This window comes from Pipra filicauda, unplaced genomic scaffold, assembly GCF_003945595.2.
Source record: "Pipra filicauda isolate LSUMZ 115617 unplaced genomic scaffold, ASM394559v2 scaffold294_size920599_pilon, whole genome shotgun sequence".
Lineage (NCBI taxonomy): Eukaryota > Metazoa > Chordata > Aves > Passeriformes > Pipridae > Pipra > Pipra filicauda.
The window spans coordinates 491,352-509,824 of NW_024104414.1; the positions used below are offsets into that span (position 1 = coordinate 491,352).

At 50.6% G+C, this 18,473-nt stretch overlaps 3 protein-coding genes across 9 annotated transcripts in view; 2 read left to right on the top strand and 1 right to left on the bottom strand.

Moving 5' to 3' along the window:
- Positions 1-40: 40 nt before the first annotated feature.
- Positions 41-4,328, top strand: PEX11G (peroxisomal biogenesis factor 11 gamma). Of its 4 annotated transcripts, none has more exons than XM_027715460.2 (6): positions 41-134; positions 917-1,093; positions 1,179-1,357; positions 1,487-1,537; positions 1,997-2,140; positions 4,241-4,328. In XM_027715460.2, exons 1-6 carry the CDS (start codon positions 69-71, stop codon positions 4,278-4,280), a joined length of 657 nt encoding a protein of 218 aa, XP_027571261.1. In that variant the 5' UTR covers positions 41-68; the 3' UTR covers positions 4,281-4,328. The 4 variants fall into 4 exon arrangements, with proteins under 4 accessions (XP_027571261.1, XP_027571259.1, XP_039238943.1 ...); XM_027715458.2 differs by lacking the exon at positions 4,241-4,328 and adding an exon at positions 2,971-4,003 and having other exon boundaries at positions 43-134; XM_039383009.1 differs by lacking the exon at positions 4,241-4,328 and adding an exon at positions 2,971-4,003 and having other exon boundaries at positions 43-134; positions 2,000-2,140.
- Positions 4,323-8,708, top strand: LOC113984973 (ectoderm-neural cortex protein 1-like). 2 transcript variants are annotated; one of them, XM_027715452.2, is made up of 2 exons: positions 4,323-4,409; positions 5,419-8,708. In XM_027715452.2, the coding sequence occupies exon 2, from the start codon at positions 5,434-5,436 to the stop codon at positions 7,201-7,203; it is 1,770 nt and encodes a 589-aa protein (XP_027571253.1). In that variant the 5' UTR covers positions 4,323-4,409; positions 5,419-5,433; the 3' UTR covers positions 7,204-8,708. The 2 variants fall into 2 exon arrangements, with proteins under 2 accessions (XP_027571253.1, XP_039238940.1); XM_039383006.1 differs by lacking the exon at positions 4,323-4,409 and adding an exon at positions 5,044-5,121.
- Positions 8,709-13,543: 4,835 nt separating this feature from the next.
- The window catches only part of ARHGEF18 (Rho/Rac guanine nucleotide exchange factor 18), a 31,572-nt gene continuing 26,642 nt past the window's right edge, over positions 13,544-18,473 (bottom strand). For all 3 annotated transcript variants that reach the window (XM_027715475.2, XM_027715474.2, XM_039383010.1), the window contains one exon: positions 13,544-18,435. In XM_027715475.2, the coding sequence (XP_027571276.1) occupies positions 18,275-18,435 (161 nt within the window). In that variant the 3' untranslated portion in view covers positions 13,544-18,274. The remainder of the gene's footprint in view (positions 18,436-18,473) is intronic.

The following is an 18,473-nucleotide window of genomic DNA, read 5'->3' on the forward strand; positions in this document are numbered from 1 at the left end:
GACGGCTGCACCGCCTCCTTCCCGACGTGCCCGGGCGCGCCCGTGACGTCTAACCCGGAAGCGTTGCCATGGCGGCGGCTGCGCTCCGCGGCCTGGGGGCCGCGCTGGAAACGCACCGGGGACGGGACCGGGCCGTGAGTGAGGGATGGGGGGGGTCTGACCCACCGGGACCGGGCCGTCAGTGAGGGATGGGGGGTCTGACCCGCCCGGAGTGACGGATGGGGGGTCTGACCCGCCGGGACCGGGCTGGGACTGACGGGCCCGACCCTACGGTGACCCGCTCTTTAGGGAAAGAGAAGCACTTAAAGTGCGTTTAAAAGCTCGATGGTGGAAAGGAATGATAAAAATCCGGAGGGTCCGCAAACAGTCAGAGAGGTTACTTGGCGTGAGAATTGGTGTATTGGTGCCTGAGCCCAGGGTGAGGGGGTTTGGGGAAAGAGGTGGAGGGAAAGGGACGGGAGGAATTCAGGAGGGAGAGGGGAATTAAGGAAAGAGAAGGAGAAAGGAAGAGAAAGAGGAAAAGAGAGAGAAATTTCAAAAGGAGAGAATTAAAGAAAGGAGAAAAGAGAGAATTTAAAAAGAAAAGAAGAGAAAAAGAGAGAATTAAAGAGAAAAGAGAGAGAGACTTAAAGAGGAGAAAAGAGAGAAAAAGAATTAAAGAGAGGAGAAAAGAGAAACAAAATTAAAGAAAGAGAGAGGAAAGAGAATTAAAGGAAGAAAGAGAGAGAGAAAGAAAGATAAATAGAGAAAATGAGAGACTTAGAGGAGAAAAGAGAGAAAAGGAGAGAATTAAAGAAAGGATAAAAGAGAGGAAAAGGTAGAATTAAAGAGAGAAAACAGAAGTCCTGGTTCCAGCATCAGCTTCTCTGGACCCCACACCCCCCAGTCCCACCGCTGACCGGGCCGTGCCCCACAGGTCCGTGCCCTGTCCTACAGCCTCCAGCTGGTGGGGGGAGCCCTGCCTGGGCCCGGGGGGCTGCCAGGGGGGCTCCTGGCTGCCTCTGCCCAGCTCAGCTCCTGCCGCACCGTCCTGCGCCTCTTCGATGACCTGGCCATGCTCCAGCACAGCTGCGGCTACGGGCTGGGCCCCGAGGTGAGAGCGGGGAGAGGGGTCCCCCACAGCCCCCCTGGCCACCCCATGCATGTTCTGGCCTGTCCCCTTTTCCCCCCTCCCGCAGGACGAGGATGTGCTGGTGCGGGGGCTCAGCGTGCTCTGCAACGTGGCCAACCAGCTCTACTACCCCTGTGAGCACCTGGCCTGGGCGGCTGATGTCGGAATTGTCCGTGCCGCTTCCCAGAGGTGGTGGACCCTGAGCACGGTGCTGTGGGGCTCTGCCCTGCTCTTGGGAATCCTGCGGTAAGGCCCGGTGGTGATCCATCGGGATAAAACAAAGGGCCCTCTGGCTACTGGAGGTGCTCTTGCTCATGGAAGAGAAAAAAACCCTCCTGTTTGGTGCTATAGGAGAAATAACTCTGCTGTTTTCAGGTCCCTGAAGGTCTTGTGCCAGTTGAGAAGAAAACTGAGGCAGCACAAGTGGTATGATTTCCTTCCTTGGCTGTACAGCTGATCATGGAATCCCAGAATGGGACTGGGAGGTTGGGAAGGACCTTAAAGCCCATCCAGTTCCACCCCCTGCCATGGGCAGGGACGCCTTCCACCAGCCCAGGTTGCTCCAAGCCCTGTCCAACCTGGATTTGGACACTTCCAGGGATGGGGCAGCCACAGCTTCTCTGGGCAACCCGTGCCAGGGCCTCCCCACCCTCACAGGGAACAATTTCTTCCCAATATCCCATCTAACCCTGCCCTCTGGAAGTGGGAAGCCATTCTCCCTTGTCCTGTCCCTCCAGGCCCTTGTCCAAAGTCTCTCTCCAGGTCTCTTTAGCACCATTTTAACCAGTTTTCATTATAATTTAACCCCATACACCAGTTCTCATTTGTATCCGTCACAGTTATTAGGATATTCTGGACTATCACTGATATTCCCTTTGCTTCCAGCAGCACATCCTCACCTCAGAGCCAGAAGTTGAGAGCCCAGGTGAAGGCAGAGGTTCTGAGCATCCTCATGGACGCAGCAGATCTTTCCAATGCCATCCATTGGCTGCCTCCAGGATTCCTCTGGGCTGGAAGGTTCCCTCCGTGGTTAGTAGGGCTCCTGGGGACCATCTCCTCCCTGATTGGAATCTACCAGGCATCCAGAGGAGGAAATTCTGAAGCTGTTTAAATAATTGAGCTTCAGGAGCCAAATTCCCATGTGGTAAAAGTGCCTTTAGTGATGCAGGGTGTATTTTAACTTTCCTGTGTGTTGCTGATTGTAATCCCATACATCCTTTGTGTGGATTGTAATTGGGACTGGAATCAAGGTATCTGTTGCAGAGAGGATTGTTTGCAGTTGATAATTTTTGTCTCTCTCCATCAGAGAAATCTTTCAGGTGAATCCTCTGAAAATCAATCTGCGGTTGGTAAAATTGAAGGGGGGAAAAGTGCCTTCCATCCTTCCTTCCTCTGTCCCAAAAGATAAATGCAACCTTCCAGTGTTTTCTGGAAGAAAAGAGCACAAAGTCGGTGTTAGGTGGAAAAACTGTCGTGGTTCTGTCACACAAAACTCCTAAGGGACAAATCCTGCAAGTTCATCCTCCAGGACAGGGGCACAATCCATATCCTGGGAGTTTCTCTGTCAGATATTTTGGGGTTTGAGCCCAGAGCAAAAAGAGGAGTGAAAAGTGAAAAGTTTTGTTTGTGACAGAGGCAAGAGGGGAAGGAAATAGCAACTGGAAGCAGAGCGAAGCTTCCTTCTAGTCTGCCTTGCTCATTCAAGGAAAAATTGAGGAAGTTGAGACTTCCAGGAGCTCTGAGGCTCTAGCTGTGCCTTCGGGCACCCGGGAATGCCACCGGGTGGAGCTCTTCCACCAGGCTCCGGCAGATGCTAACGGTCTTTTTTTTGTTGTTTTCTTTTTTTAAAAAAAAAAAAGGCAGGAAATTTATGAATCACCTTTCAAAGGAGCAATCAAACGGATGCCGAGATGGGCTTTGCAGTTACAGTTACAGTTACAGTTCTGGGCGTTGCCAATAATAAACGACACGAATCAAAGGTGGCCTTGAGTGATCGTTCCCTCTGAGAGCAGGGAAAAGTTCTTTAGCTGGTTCTGGAAAGCTCCAGGCAGTTCCCAGGGGTCAGAAAACATGAGTGCTCTGTGACCTGCAGCTCCCCATGTGTTAACAGCCTTCCTCCCACCGAAATAAATCCGAGCCCCTGATAGGCTGCCATGGAAATGCACCCTTTGAAAACAGTTCTGTGGTGTCCCTGCACCATTCCAGGGGCTTCCACCTTGTTTTTGTTGTTGCTTTTGGCATGGACAGGGGGAGCTGTGTCCTGCCTGTGTTCAAAGAGCAGAGGAGGTCTGGATGCTCTTTGTCCTTTGCCCTGTCCTTGCTGTTTACCTGGACCTTCACCCTGCAGAGTGTCCCTGAGGATGCCTTTCCTGGCTGTGCTGGGAATTTGGTGCCAGATTTACAGGTTTTGGTACAATTCTGAGCGTAGGCAGAGCTTACCTGGAGGAGACTCTTGGTTTTTTTCTCTACTTTTCTGAGTCCTGTGCCTGAACAGGGAGAGGAAGCAGATCCTTCAGCTTAGGGACAGCTGTGGCTCTTGCCTGGTCCTCTCACCCACCGTGGTGACTCCTGTTGCAGTTTAATTTTAATAATAAATCAGATTATTTTTGTATTCTTAACCCTATTAAATCACTCCTTCAGGACTTGCTCTCCTGCTCAGCACAGGATGAGGTGTAGCTCTAACTCTTCAGTAAAAAGACCCTAAAACCCCCACCTAACCTCTGATGCCAAATTTTTAAAGCTCTAAACCTTGCTTTAATTTTAACATACAGAAAAGGCACTGTAAACTGCTCTAAGTGCATTTGCTTCATCCAATTCCTCATGAAATGATTTTAAGTTACAGCTGGTGGAGCTGAAACGTGCAGAGATAAAGCAATATTGGGTGATTCAGAATTTCTGGAATTTGTATTTTTTCCTTAGGGTGGCTTTGATCCCTGATTAAGCACCTGTGGTGGCTGCTGCTACCTGCCCAGAGCAGCACTTGCTCATTTTTAGCACAAGACCTTGTGTGGGCAGACTTGATCTTCCCAGAACTTGCTTTTTTGTTTTGTTTTGGTTTGGTTTGGTTTTTTTTTTTTTTTTTTTTTTTTTTTTTTGTTGTTGTTTTTTTTTTTCTCTTTTCTGCTGCAGCCATCAGCCCAACTCAGCTCCTGCTCCTGAGAGAGGGTGACAGTACCCTTCCTTGGCAAGGAAAGGTGATGGTGGTGCAGGTGATGGGCTGCCCCGGGGGAGGTAAAGACGAGCAGCACCTTCTGTGCGGGAGCAACCGCTGGATGTTTTCAAGCTCCAAATTTCAAAGGTGGGCTCCGTGCAGGAAAACTTGCTGAGCAGGGCTGGTTTGTCTGGCCGCAACCTGCCTTTGTCAGCAGGGCGGGATCCAAAGGCCGCGGGCGCGCGCTGCTGATCCCAGCCCGGCTGCCCAGTTTATGGCCCTTAATGGTGGGGTGGCTCCGTCCGCACAGCTCCGCCGGGTTCAGGAGCCTCAGATCCGGCGGCCCGAGCCCTCGGCCGCTGCCTCAGCCGCGCTGCGGTGCTGGGGCGCGGGGGACGATGCTCGGAGCGGGGGGACACGGACAAGTGCGGGGGATGAATGGGAGTGGTCAATGGGGGGACACGGACAAGTGCGGGGGATGAATGGGAGTGGTCAATGGGGGGACACGGACAAGTGCGGGGGATGAATGGGGAGTAATCAATGGGGGGGATCAATGGGCGGGGGGGGGCTGACGGGCTGCGCATGCGCGCGCCCGGCCCCGCCTTCCATTCACCAAGAGCGAGCGCAGGGCGCCGCGGACGCTGATTGGCTGCTGCGCGGGCGGGGGCGGGGCCGGCACGGGGCGGCCACGCGGCGGCGGCGGCAGAACGGGCGGGGAGGGGGGCCGGGACCGGGACCTCTGAGCAGAGCGAGGGACCTCTGAGCCAGGTGCGGGACCTCAGAGCCAGGTGCGGAGCCCTCTGAGGTGCGGAACCGCGGGTGCGCGACCACGGGGCCTGGTGCGGGACCTCTGAGCCAGGTGCGGAGCCGGGGCGGGCCCGCGGGGCGGGCTGGGCGCGGCAGCCCCGGGAGCGCACATCGCCCTCTCCCCGTACTACGCGGGGCCCGGCGGAGCCCTGAGCTGCCCTGGCGTTTGGTCCGGGGGCGTCCGGTGCCCCGTTTCGGTTAGCGCTGGGCGAGACCCGCAGCTGCGGGACGGTCCCTCCGAGCTCCCCGTTCCGGGCGGTACCGCACTCCCGCCGCCGGCTCCTCTCGGGCGCTGCTCCCCCGCCAGTGCCGGGCGCCCCGTGCTGACTCGCCGCTTTTCCCTTTGCAGAGCGGTCTCAGCACTATGTCCGTTAGCAGCCACGAGAACCGGAAATCCCGCTCGAGCTCCGGCTCCATGAACATCCACCTCTTCCACAAACCGGGCCACGCCGACAGCCTCCTCACCCAGCTCAACCTGCTCCGCCAGCAGAACCTCTTCACCGACGTGGTGCTGCGGGCGGGGAACCGCAGCTTTCCCTGCCACCGTGCCGTCCTGGCTGCCTGCAGCCGCTACTTCAACGCCATGTTCAGCGGGGGCCTCAAGGAGAGCAGAGATGCCGAGGTGAACTTTCACGACTCCCTGCACCCCGAGGTGCTGGAGCTGCTGCTGGACTATGCCTACTCAGCCCGGGTACTGATCAACGAGGAGAACGCCGAGTCCCTGCTGGAGGCCGGGGACATGCTGCAGTTCCAGGATATTCGGGATGCCTCGGCCGACTTCCTGGAGAAGAACCTCTACCCTGGGAACTGCCTGAACATGCTGCTGCTGTCTGACGCCCACTGCTGCGAGCGGCTGCTGGAGCTGTCCTGGAGGATGGCGCTGGCCAACTTCACCTCACTCTGTAAGACCGAGGATTTCCTGAGGCTGCCCAAGGACAAGCTGCTGGAGCTGGTGGAGAGCGAGGAGCTGGAAGTGGAGGATGAGACGCTGGTCTACGAGGCTGTCATGGGCTGGATCCGGTACGATCTGCCTCGGCGCCACGAGGTTCTGCCGGAACTGCTGCGCTCTGTCCGCCTGGCCCTGCTCCCTGAGTCCTACCTGTGCAAACAGGTGGCCAGTGAGAAGCTGGTGACCAGCCACAAGCTGGGGGAGGAGATCGTGGCTGACGCCGTGCGATGCAAGATGAAGATCCTGCAGAATGACGGGCTGGTGACGGGGTGCTGCGCCCGGCCTCGCAAGGTCAGCCAGGCCCTGCTGCTGCTCGGGGGTCAGACCTTCATGTGCGACAAGATTTACATGCTGGACCATAAAACCAGCGAGATCATCCCCCGTGCCGACATCCCCAGCCCCCGTAAGGAGTGCAGTGCCTGCGCCATCGGCTGCAAGGTTTACATCACTGGGGGCAAAGGCTCTGAGAACGGCGCTTCCAGGGACGTCTGGGTCTACGACACTCTTCATGATGAGTGGGCAAAAGCTGCTCCCATGCTGGTGGCGCGGTTTGGCCACGGTTCCGCTGAGCTAGACCACTGCCTGTACGTGGTGGGGGGTCACACAGCCATGAGCGGGGCCTTCCCAGCCTCTCCCTCCGTCTCCCTCAAGCAGGTGGAGCACTATGACCCTCAGCTGGACAAGTGGTCCCTGGTGGCCCCTCTCCGGGAAGGCGTCAGCAACGCTGCTGTGGTGGGGGCCAAGATGAAGCTGTTTGTTTTTGGGGGCACCAGCGCCAACCAGAACAAGCTGCCCAAGGTGCAGTGCTTCGACTCCTGCCAGAACCGCTGGACGGTGCCCACCAGCTGCCCCCAGCCCTGGCGCTACACGGCGGCTGCCGTGGTGGGCAGCCACATCATGGTCATCGGCGGGGACACGGAGTTCTCGGCCAGCTCCGCCTACCGCTTCCACAGTGACACCTACCAGTGGTCCAAGTTTGGGGATGTCACTGCCAAGCGCATCAGCTGCCGCGCTGTCACCTCGGGGAACAGGCTGTACGTGGTGGGGGGCTACTGCGGGGCCCAGCGCTGCAAGACCCTGGACTGCTACGATCCCTCGTCCGACACCTGGAGCAGCATCACCACAGTGCCATATTCCCTCATCCCCACTGCCTTTGTCAGCACCTGGAAGTACCTGTCTGCCTGAGAGTGGCAAAGACTGGGAGGTAAATAGTTGTGGATCAACCTAGAGCTCCTATGTATAACTTTGTGCTGCACAAAGGTTAAACCTTGAGGGGTAGATGCACGTGGATCTGGACTGCAGTTGTCCTCTTGCGAGCATCAGCTCCAGAAAACATGTTTTCAGGCTGGCAGTTTGGGATCTAAAACCCTGCAGGAGAGAGAAAGTCTCTTTAAGGTGCCAAAATGCTGCAGGGAGAAGATTGGTATAAATAACAGGACTCTTAACCTGGCATCTTAGCCCTGCCACTGAGTCTTGGCCTATGCAAAGATTTTGGGGAATGCTCTGTGTGAGGATTGGGTGTCATCCCTAGGTCAGAAGGCTGCTGGAGTGGATGTTTTCCCAGGCTCGGTGTCTGCAGGAGCTGGGACAGACCGTGCGGTTCCACGGGGCTGCTTTTAGCACAGCCTCCTCCTCCTGGTGCCACAGTTAATCTGCCAGTGGCACCCAAATGTCTTGTGGGACGCCAGGGCTGGGAGCTGGTGCCAGAACAAGATTATAGCTGGGATTTAGTCCCAGAGTGGTGGGTAATTGCGTTTATAAGACAAACCCTGTCTATGTATAAACACAGGGTTTCTCTGCTTCTAATTATTCCCTGGTGTCCCTTTCATGCCATTGCTTCCCTGCTACAGAGAGACTGACTTTCAAACATTTGTAACTGGAATTAAACCTTTCTAAAAGGCTCTTTGGCAGAAATGATGCCAATGAATCACAGATCCTGCAGGGTTTTTATTTTCTCCTTGCAAGAGTTGTACTAGTCAAATGAACTTATTAATGCAATAAAATATCCTGTGATACCTGTAGAAGATTCCTGGACCTTGAGGGAAATCAGCAGCCATTCATTGCTGAGCTCTCTGTGGGATCCAAGGCCTGAGGGGTGTTGGGTTTGCTGTGCACTGGTGTCACAACACTCTGCTTCAGGCTTCACACCTTATTATGCCAGTGTCTCACTTGACTGAGGATCCAGATGGATCCAGATGGAAAACACCTCCTCCTATCCAGCAAGTCCGTGAGCTGGGTGCCAGTGTGGGTCCCACCAGCACCTGCAGGGCTCAAGGCAATACAGCTCTGGCTTTGAAGTGCTCCTGCAAATCCATCTCCTCGGTCAGCCCAGGGAGGGGACAAGCATAGAGGGACCTCCTTGGGCTGGAAGCTTGTGCTCTCCCTGGAGACAGCAAAAGGTGTCCAGGTTTTCCACTAACTCAGAGGCTGATCTCAGAGCAGGAACCAGAGGAATATTTTGGGTTTTTAGTGGTATTTACTAGAAAGGACAAAGGACGCTCCTGACTGGCCACAGGCTCTGGACTGTGCTGCTGGGACTCTCAGCACAGGCAGCACTAGAGGCTGGAATGTCTGAACATGTGACAGTACTTTGCCCATGGGCTGGTTCTTTACATTTATTTTTTTTTATACAGCAGTTGTGTGTTTATTACTCAGCCTGGAGCTACTTAAATAAATTTGAATAAAATCCATTGTGTTCATTGCCTGCTCTGTACGATTAAGCTGCAGGTTTTCCCAGCCCTTGCTATATAGTAAGGAGTATTCCCTGCTTGAGTCCAAATCGAGGGCTCAGATCTTCCTGTATCTTTGTAACATGGGACTGAGGGAAGCCCAGCTCTCACACTGCCTTCAAGCTTTGAGGAACACACAAATCTGTTTAAAACTCCAAAGGTTAAGCTATTCTCTGTCCTTACCTGGTCATCCTCCATGGGTCTGGGTTTCCTCACTGTCCAAAGGAATGGGGGAAAGTGTTGCCCCTTCTGTCCCCAAGGGCTGTGCTCTCCAGGCCCTGCTCCAAGGGAGGGGGGACAGTGGCTGGGAAGGAAAAGCTCTGTTAGAGGGGTAGGAGACAGGAATCAGCACAGTCAGAGGAAACAGGACCAAAGGTACAACCAACTGTCTCACCATGGAAGCAGAGTCTGGGTGTGATCCATTATTTCAGAGTTAAATAAATCAATGTCACAGCCCTTCCAAGCTGCTCGTACAGGCAGCTGGCATGACTGGAAATGAGCTGCCCTGCTGGGGACTGGAGCAGATACACAGACTTCATTTCCACCTTGTTTTCTGATGCCTTTGCCATTTTCAGCTCCCAGGCTAGGCCTTTTTTCATGTACCCTTGCTGTGCCACCTCTCCATCACTGGCTGCAGGGAGAGGAGCCCACAGCCTGGAGCACACAGGAAGCTGCAGGGAAAAAAGACCCATTTCAGTGGGAAAAGGCTGTTAAGATCATGGAGTCCAACCACCTAGCAGCTCCCAGCTTGACTGTGCCTCACACACACACACATGCAGGCAAGGGAAAGTCATGGCACAGGACAAGGCTGGGATGGGCAGCCATCAGGAAGTGTCTCCAACCCTGTTCCCAACCAGGAGCAGTTTCACCTTTGTTCCATCCACAGTTCTTCCTGAGGGTTGGACAGAGTGTGACTTTGCTCAGCAAGTCAGAGGAGCAGAGCTTTCATTCATGGCTGTTTGAGCAGCAGCTGTTTTATTTATGCTGCCAAGCAGTAAGTGTTGGCTCCCAGCCACATCCTGCTCTGGGGACGGAGCAGCTCCAGCGGCTCAGGTCCGTCTGCCTCCCGCACCTGGCGCTGGGCATCATCTGAGCTGGGTTTGGGTAGTCTCAGCTGGTGGAACCAGCAGCCCCCACTGCTGCTGAAGGCTTTACAAGGGCTGGGCATTGTTTCCTCGTTTCAGTCCAACTGCCTCTCAGGGAAAACCAGCACTACAAGCACATCGGGGCTCAGCTGCACCGGTGGCTCCCTGCTGCTGGCAACAAAACCTCATCCTCCTTCACCTGGCAGACAGCCCTGTGCCATCCCTCAGCTCCACCTCCTGCTGGCAGGAACCAGCTCCCAGCCCAGCAGGGAGCACCCTGGGGAAAACCAGACAGCTTTACTCGTGCTTGGGTCTGCTGGAGTCAAGTCATCCCAACAGACCTGTTTTCCCAGTTTGACATTTCCATGCATTGATCCACTTGCTGCTTCAGTGCCGGGGCCAGAGGATTCAGGCCAACTGAGCTGGAGGTGAATTTGGTTGCTGGGGCAGAAATCCTCCTGAATGAACAGAGTTTAGAATCTCAACATAGCTCAGACTTAGGCATCTCCTCCTAGCCCAGCTCCCCCATTTGTAGCTGCACCCCTCCAGCTGCAGGAGCTAAACCCCAGCCCACAGTCACATCTGGAAGAGGCAACACACATGGGCTTCACTAGGCTCAAAGCCAAAACAATCCAAGTGTGACATTGCTGTCTCAAGGGATGGTCCTATTCTCACACAAAGCCTACAAGCCAGCACAGCCAGAGAAATAGGGGATCAGACTGACCCACCTCCCTCCTGGCCACAAGGCAAGACAGTTAGGGTTGATTTTAAGAGAATTCTACTGCTGCTTAGGGGCGTTCTGCTCAGCAGCTCCTGCTGCCAGAGCACCGAGGCAACACACGGCTTTTCTCCCTTCCCAGCTCAGCAGTAACTTAAAAATTCCACTTTCTGGCTAAGATGGGACATTCCAATGTTCTGCAGCGCACCCACCACACATCTAGCAAGGAACTGTTACAATGACAATTCATGGTAGCCCAGCAAAACAAAGCTCTAACTACACACAGTGTGTTTTTTGTCCAATGTTCTAGGAGGGAAAACAGACACTGCACACCTAACTGTCTGAAATTCCCTGGCAAATCTGCTTATCACATGCAGTGATCTGAGATGGCTTCAGGTCTAGCAACACACTGTGCCCCTCACAGTGAAATGACATCAACTGCTGCTCTGACGTGGGAGAGGCACATTTGCTCCTGTGCACATGGAATCATGGAATGGTTTGGGTTGGGAAGGGCCATAAAGCCCATCCAGTCTCACCCCCTGCTGTGGGCAGGGATGCCTTCCATGAGCCCAGGTTGCTCCAAGCCCTGTCCAACCTGGCCTTGGACAATGCCAGGGATGGGGTAGCCACAGCTTCTCTGGGCAACCTGTGCCAGGGCCTCCCCACCCTCACAGGGAAGAATTTCTTTCCCATATCCAATCTAACCCTGCTCTCTGTCAGGCAGAAGCCATTCTCCCTTGTCCTGTCACTCCGGGCCCTTGTCCAAAGTCAAGGAGCCCCACAACAAACTGATCCCTGAGCTGTTTGAGCCTCCAGTGCACGTGACAGTCCCAGAGCCAGGGACCGTGTGTCGCACGCTCCAGCACTTCCAGCTCTGAGAGGATTTGCTGCTTCTGGGCCCATAGGATCTGGCAGAGGATAAAAGCCAAAGAGTGTAGGACAGGCCCCACATCCCTCATCTGCTGAGCCTTGAGCTGGCCCCATCGCTGGGATGAGAAATTAAACCGGATTTGAATCACAGGGGTGAGGAAAGGGAAAGGTAGCAAACAGTACATTCCCACTGTCAGAGCACACTATGGAGCCAATCCCCTCTGAGCATGTTTGTCCTCAAGCATCTGGTTTGCTGATGAGTCTCAGATGCAGTATGGGAACCATCAGCCTCGTCTCACCCACATGAAAGAGGAAGGTTTAGCATAAAGCTGGTCATTGCCGATGGTCCCGGAATGATTCATACAGAGAAAGAATGCGGTTTGGGTTTCGGGTTAATTAGCTGCAGATTTCAGAGAGAGACAAGGCAGGGCGGAGCTGCTGCAATAATGGTATGAGCACAGCTCTAAAGGCATCACCAGCCACCCATCCTGAGCTCACACCCTCCCCGAGATCACGCCCTCCCTGAGCTCACAGAGCAGCGACAGCCTTATCATTGCCACTGCAAGGCAAGGTGTTTGCAATCCCCAAGGAATGTCTGCCTGGCTGTTGTGGCAAAAACTGAGCACAGCAACACCCACACATCTTTGAACACCGATGGCTGCAGCGGCACCAAGTTTCTAACAGATGCAAATGTTGCCCAGGATTTAAACTTGCCTCTACTGAGCTCTGGGCTGCTGCAGCTGGGCAGTTCCCAATGGGAATCTGTGCTGCAGGGAACCCTCTGGGCTGTGTTGACCCTGGATCTCCCTGAACCCTGCATCTCCCTGATCCAGGCTCTTCTGTCTTTCTACAAACAATTCCTACAGGTCTGACACATGAATTTGCAGAACACAGTGCAGCTCCTTGTAACTTCTCTGCTATACTGTCCCTCTCTGCTGCCCCCCACAAAATCACTTTGATTCCATTTCTTGCTGCTGAAAAGTATTTAGAGATGGACATGGAGTCACCGGCCTTGCTCTGGTGACACAGACACGAGGTCTGGAAGCACAGAGGCAGTGACTGCACCACAGCTCAGCTCCTGGGAGCTCAATGGGGCAGATAGAAGGAATATTCTCCTGAAGGAAGCACAAGCAAAAGCTTCTACACACACACAGACAGACACACAGACTGTAAGACATTATTCTGTCACACATCAGTCTGTTAGTTCCCATGAAGACCAAGTTTTAAACACTGGTCTGCCTAGAAGTGTTTGATTATTGACATATGCTGGAAAAGTAGAAAAACTGATATTTTTCCAGTTGAGTTCCAGTTTGTGCTGCAACGCAGATGTCACATGGACTTCAGAGACTGACAAGTGCTGACTCATCCTGTACAGAGAGACTCCAGGTCCCCCAAAGCTGCTCCGATAAGCCCCAAAGGCAGGGATGGGCAGACAGCCCGACTGGCACCGGCACCAACCCTGGTTCAGATTTCTCCTCAACACTGGCTGCACCGCAGGATTTTGATGATAAAATTCTCCCTCTTCCTTGAGAGCACCAAACCACATCCCAGTTCTCCCACTCTCCCCAGTTCTGCATCTGTTCTCATCTCCAGAAATGATTCCAGGTTACAGCTCTTGGGTTCCCTTGCCAGTGTGCCACGAGTGGGGATTTCACCAGGAAGCACAGCACCAGCCAGAGGCTGTGGGATGGTGCTGGCAGGTAGGGCTGCCAAATTGGCACAGGCACCAGGGAGAAAGTTTCTATTTTTATTATACTTGTTCCAAGGGGGAACCGATACTGCCTGGGACAGAGCCAGGCATGTCTCAGGCTGGCACCATGCAAAGCACCTCCACACTAATGTAAGCAACTCAACTGAGTTCACCCTCTCACCAGTGAGTTCAGATGCTTGGGAGCAGCTGATCTTTCCCTCAGGTGTTCACCTCTCTGCCAAGGGCTGCAGCTATTGTTATCCTCCACTGAACACCTCTCGTGCTCCGTCCTCTTCTTTGGAAAATCATCGGTTTTGCTCATATGGCACATTATTTCTGTCCAGGGCAGAAAATGAGAAGCACGTGAGAAGTGGCAGCTGCTTTGATCTTCAGTTCAAATAGAAAATAATAAATAATTATATAAAGGCAGACAGCTTTTAAATGTTCTTTTTTTATTGCTAGAAGTTGGTTTCAGTCCTATTGCAGCTTTGAAATCCTTCAGTGGAGAAACATTGCAATCATTGTAAAAATCATCATTTGGTGTGCTAAGATCAAGTTTACAATTAATCAAGAGTGCACAATTCAACAGAATATTAACATTTAACCATCAACTTTACAAATAAAATAGACTACAAAGATGTTGCTACTGCAGTATCAACAGTAAAGGAAATATTTACAATGTTTACACCCTAACAAAAAAAATAAACCAAACTCTTCCCCAACAAAATGGTCAATTTAACCATGGACCATGATTATTTATTAAATCTTTACAGTGCAAGGTGGGCCTAGAAACCAGACCTAAGACTAAAGAGCATCAAGAGAGTTCACAGCTCTGAGTGAGATGCACACAGCTATGCCAACAGGATCTCCATCTGTGAGAGATTTCCTTCCGGGCACAAACAGAAATGGAATTTGAAATAAACTTTTCTAAAGTGCTCCAATTGCTCTCAGTACAAAAATATAAAAAACTGATTTATAAACATGGCACAAATGTTATGAATCAGAGCTCACGCAAATGCTGTCTGAAGAAGGAACATGCTGATGGTGAGTGATGAAGTTGCCAGTGGTTACGGAGATGTTGAGTCTGGTCTCAGAGCAGGGGAGAGGCTTGGCTTTACCTACAGCACATGTGTAACCTGGCATCAAGATTTGTTTCCTTGTAGATGTGAGAACTGCTGGGGAAGACAACAAAATCTCCAAATTCCCTTGCACAGGGGCACAACACACAGGGACTCCACTGAGCAGCACCAGGGAGCCATAGCTCCCATTCTGCAGAGTTAGAAGAGAAACAAAATACGGATTTTTAACCCTTTCCTAGTTTAAGCTTCAGCTTTCATCATAAATGCAAATGACAAACACCAAGCTCCATGTATGCAGGATCATCTGACTATTACTGAGCAAGACAAAACTGCCTGCAAATTATTTAGAAATGGCTCCTACCTGTGCAGGAATGCAAGTACCTGGATGAGCAAGCATCTCTAGGAATACCAATTCTTCTGCCTCATGCTGGGGGATGATGAGTGATCTCAATTTGTGGGACAGGCCACAGCTACAATCCACAGACAGCACAGTTAAAAACTAGGGAAGCTTTCACAACACACACAGGGCAGCTGTGCTCAGCACTAGTGACCACGGAGGGATCCTCAGCCTGGAACACAAGGATGACCACATTCCAGGTGGGAAGAGAAAGAGGAAGCCTCCTTTACACCAGCATCCAAATTGAAATCAGAACCACAGAAACAGCCTCTACTCTGCAACAGCACAATATTAAAGGACAAACATGCTGCTAATTTTAAGGCTGTGACACCAAGCAAACACGGTGGCAATTCAAAGCTCATGCTGGCATTTCCTCCACACCCCAGCTCAGGGAGAAGCCAAAAGGCACCTGGGAGGCACAGAATTTTGAACTGTCTAATCCTCAGAAATCACTTAAAAGAAAACTTTTATCTGAAGTGATTGAAAAGTCCAATGGAAAGGATGTGACTCAGAATCAATAGCAGGTTACTTAGCCCAGGACACAGCAGTATTTTGCGAACTAATTTGCCTAGAAGAGTTATTTTTCTAGGACCAAGATCTGAGCAAAGAGTCCAAAACAAGTTACTCAGCTGGAGTGGTTTGATAACAATTTCACAGATTCAGTTTTGCACAAGTGAAGAGGCTCTTTATTTATTTAAAGAAAATCATATTTATGTAAATAAAATAATTCACTTGCTTCCCTCAGCCTTCCACGAATCACCTGCCTATGCTCTGGTAGGGTAACCCTGCACTAGCAATGAGGTATCACAACACCTGCTAATTCCAGAACCTTCTCTAAGCTGGGTCCAGTCCCGAGCAGGAAGCCACACCAATACCCATGATCCACACCCAAGTGAGAGAAGATACTGTCTCAATTCTGGGTGAAAACAGGTTTCATAAAGCCAACTGCAGCCAGACATGTGGACTGAAGTCAGAAAATTACTTTTAAGGTCATTTCCCTATTACACATTGAAGACCCATATTCCAAGGGGCTTTTGGGGTTGAAAAACGGCCTGGCCTGTCATGGGCCTGGGTCCATTTATTAACAGCCAAAACTTATTCAAAGTACTGCTGACAATGAGTATTAATATAATTATGTTTAAGTTAAAACATTAAAAGAAATGAGACCTCACTGCAGACTTTACTTTCCAGATGTCACTGTTCTACATTCAAATTCATCCATTGCACAGAAGTAGAAAGCAGACAATGAGCTGCTCCAGCCATACTTTAGGACAGGCACAAAATTAAACTAAAGAAATGTTTCCAAAAATTGTTTCCAAACACCCAAACTGACATCCTTTTTAGCTGAGGTGGTTTATTCCACTGATGCAACTTAGCTTTAGGCTAAAACTCCTAAAAACCTGGTAATTTAAGGCAAAGGGGGCACCGAGTTTTCACTAGGAGTGGCCCAAACCACAGCACGAAGGGAAGAACATACAGTGCATTCCTGCTGCTTCCCTGTGTGCTTCCAGGAGAAATCACAGGGAAGCAGAGGTGACTGGACTGTTGGATCTCACACTGCTGGCTTGATCAGAAGTTATGCTGATTTTAAGAATTCCCCTCCATTCCAATCTAACTTTTAGAAACACAAAACTGAATATAGGGTAGAATTATGTTCTAACCAACACTGTATCACAACAACACAAAAATCACCATGTCTAAATTTTGCAGTGCTGCTGATTTACCAAGCAGTCCTTCACAGCAAAGTGTGTCCAGTTTCACAGCACTGCTTTGTTGGAAGCTGGGGGAGCATCCGCAGTGTGGTAATGAGCCACGTGGTTCCGAGTTTCCTCTCACTGAACTCAGTGCCATTGCCTCAGGTTTGTACCAGTATCACACAGCAAAGAAAAAGACCCTTAAATCCAACAAGTGTTCCAGCAGGAGTGCTTGTCCCTAAGACCAATTCACTATTTTGTGGCTTATCTTTTCCCCTGACCAGTGAATTTAGGTTTTTCAATTTCTCATTTGAAGACAATAACCCAAATTATTACCACTTGAAAATAAACTCTATGTTTTCTGCTGAAAATTTATAATGTTTCTTGCACTGTAACTACTGCAATAATTTTTAAACTCTCAAGCAAAGTGAAGTTACAGCCTTAAAGACATTACTAACATCACACAGGGCCTAACCAGAGACAGCTCAATGATTTGAGACTGGCAAATTCCATTGGATCAATTGCCATGGATGGAGAACTGACCAGGCCTTCCATCCACTGCTGCTAAAAATCACTTTAAATCAGAGTGAAAGATATAAAAATAATTATTATCAATCATGCTCAGAAAGGTATTAATCCAAGTTTTTAAGCTCTGAGATACTGATTTCTTTAATTCTGTAACGATACTCCTAAACAATCTCTCCCGTGCATCATAAATCTGACCAGCCACATTCAGCATATGCCAGAATGCACATCCCTGGGTGAGGTGTGTAAAAAGGATCTGAGATACAGAGTGAAAAATACAACACAGAACAACTGTGCAAATCACTACAAAGGAAAATAATGCCTTTTCAGCAGAACATTTACTGTCATCACCATCGCATGATCAAGAACTGACCCATTTAACAAGAGGTATCAAAGCTGGTTTAGCTAAAAGCAGCTAAACACAGGTTTAGCTAAGAGTATTTTTTTATTATTATTATTATTTTTTAAATTTTAAAACCAAACAGTTCTTATTCCCTTCATTCCTAACACAATGCTGCAGAGAAGTCTGCAGTAACAGCAGCTTTGATATCTTCTGGTACTGGGAGTAAAGTCCCCACAAATTAACAGACAAACAAAAGATGCAGAAAACAGGATTAAACAAGACAATAAATTACTGCATTCAAAAGCTTCTTAGACACGTCTTCAGCTAAAAGCAAAATCCAAGTCTCTAAGCTCATTCTGAACCAAGCCATAAGTATTGCCTGGGTACCTGCACTGCTCTCATCAACACAGAGATAGATCCCAGCCCATGCTGGTAGCCAGTGAAATATGCATTCAGTCCAACTCTTCATCACTGCTGTGAATCCTCACATGTCCAACCCTCCTCCTCCTCCTGCCTTGAAGACGCTGTCAGAAGCTCACCTTACCTTCTCTTTCCCTGTACCTGGCCACTAGGCTGGTCCCACTGGGCTCACAGTGCCTGGCACACCTGGCTGGAAGGAGACTGGCTCACTGTCACCTAATTACCAACAACCCAGTACTGACCTGGACCTGGACCTGGATCTGGGAAAACAGATTTCAAAATATGCAGCCATTCTGGGGCCTACTACTAAAACTTTTTACATAAAAACCTGTGTGACGTTATCAGTTCAACATCACTGATAACAATTCACAAGATGGTGCCCACAAAGAGTGTACATTCTCCAAAAAGAGCACATTGCAATAAATGGCAGTATTTTTTACCATGCTCTGAATTGATATATCCATGCCATGTGTCAATACATTTCCATGTTTGGAGAATTTGAAAGCAAATTGTTACTACTGTGCCCTCATTCTGAGCTGCTGGCAGAAAAGCCAGGAAAGTAGGACAGTTAATCCTGGTCTGGTCCTTGCTAGTAGTAACTGGGCAAGGACGAGAAGACATCCATGTCGGGTCTCCATCACGGTGCACACTGGGGCCTGAGTTCTTGAAACAGTGTGTCAGGAGATTCATCTTTAAATGGAAACAATTAGAAGAAAATTACATCTTCTTTGCTGGTATCATCTTGCACATTCAACAGACTTGGCTGAGAGGTCACCAGGGTCTGAACCTGAATGTTATTGGGCTTGAATAGGTTCGCTGAGGCAGGTGAAAGTGCTTCTGGCTGAGCATCTGTGGGGCCATACAATTCTAGAGGAAAAAAATGGAAGAAGACACAGTCATGACAT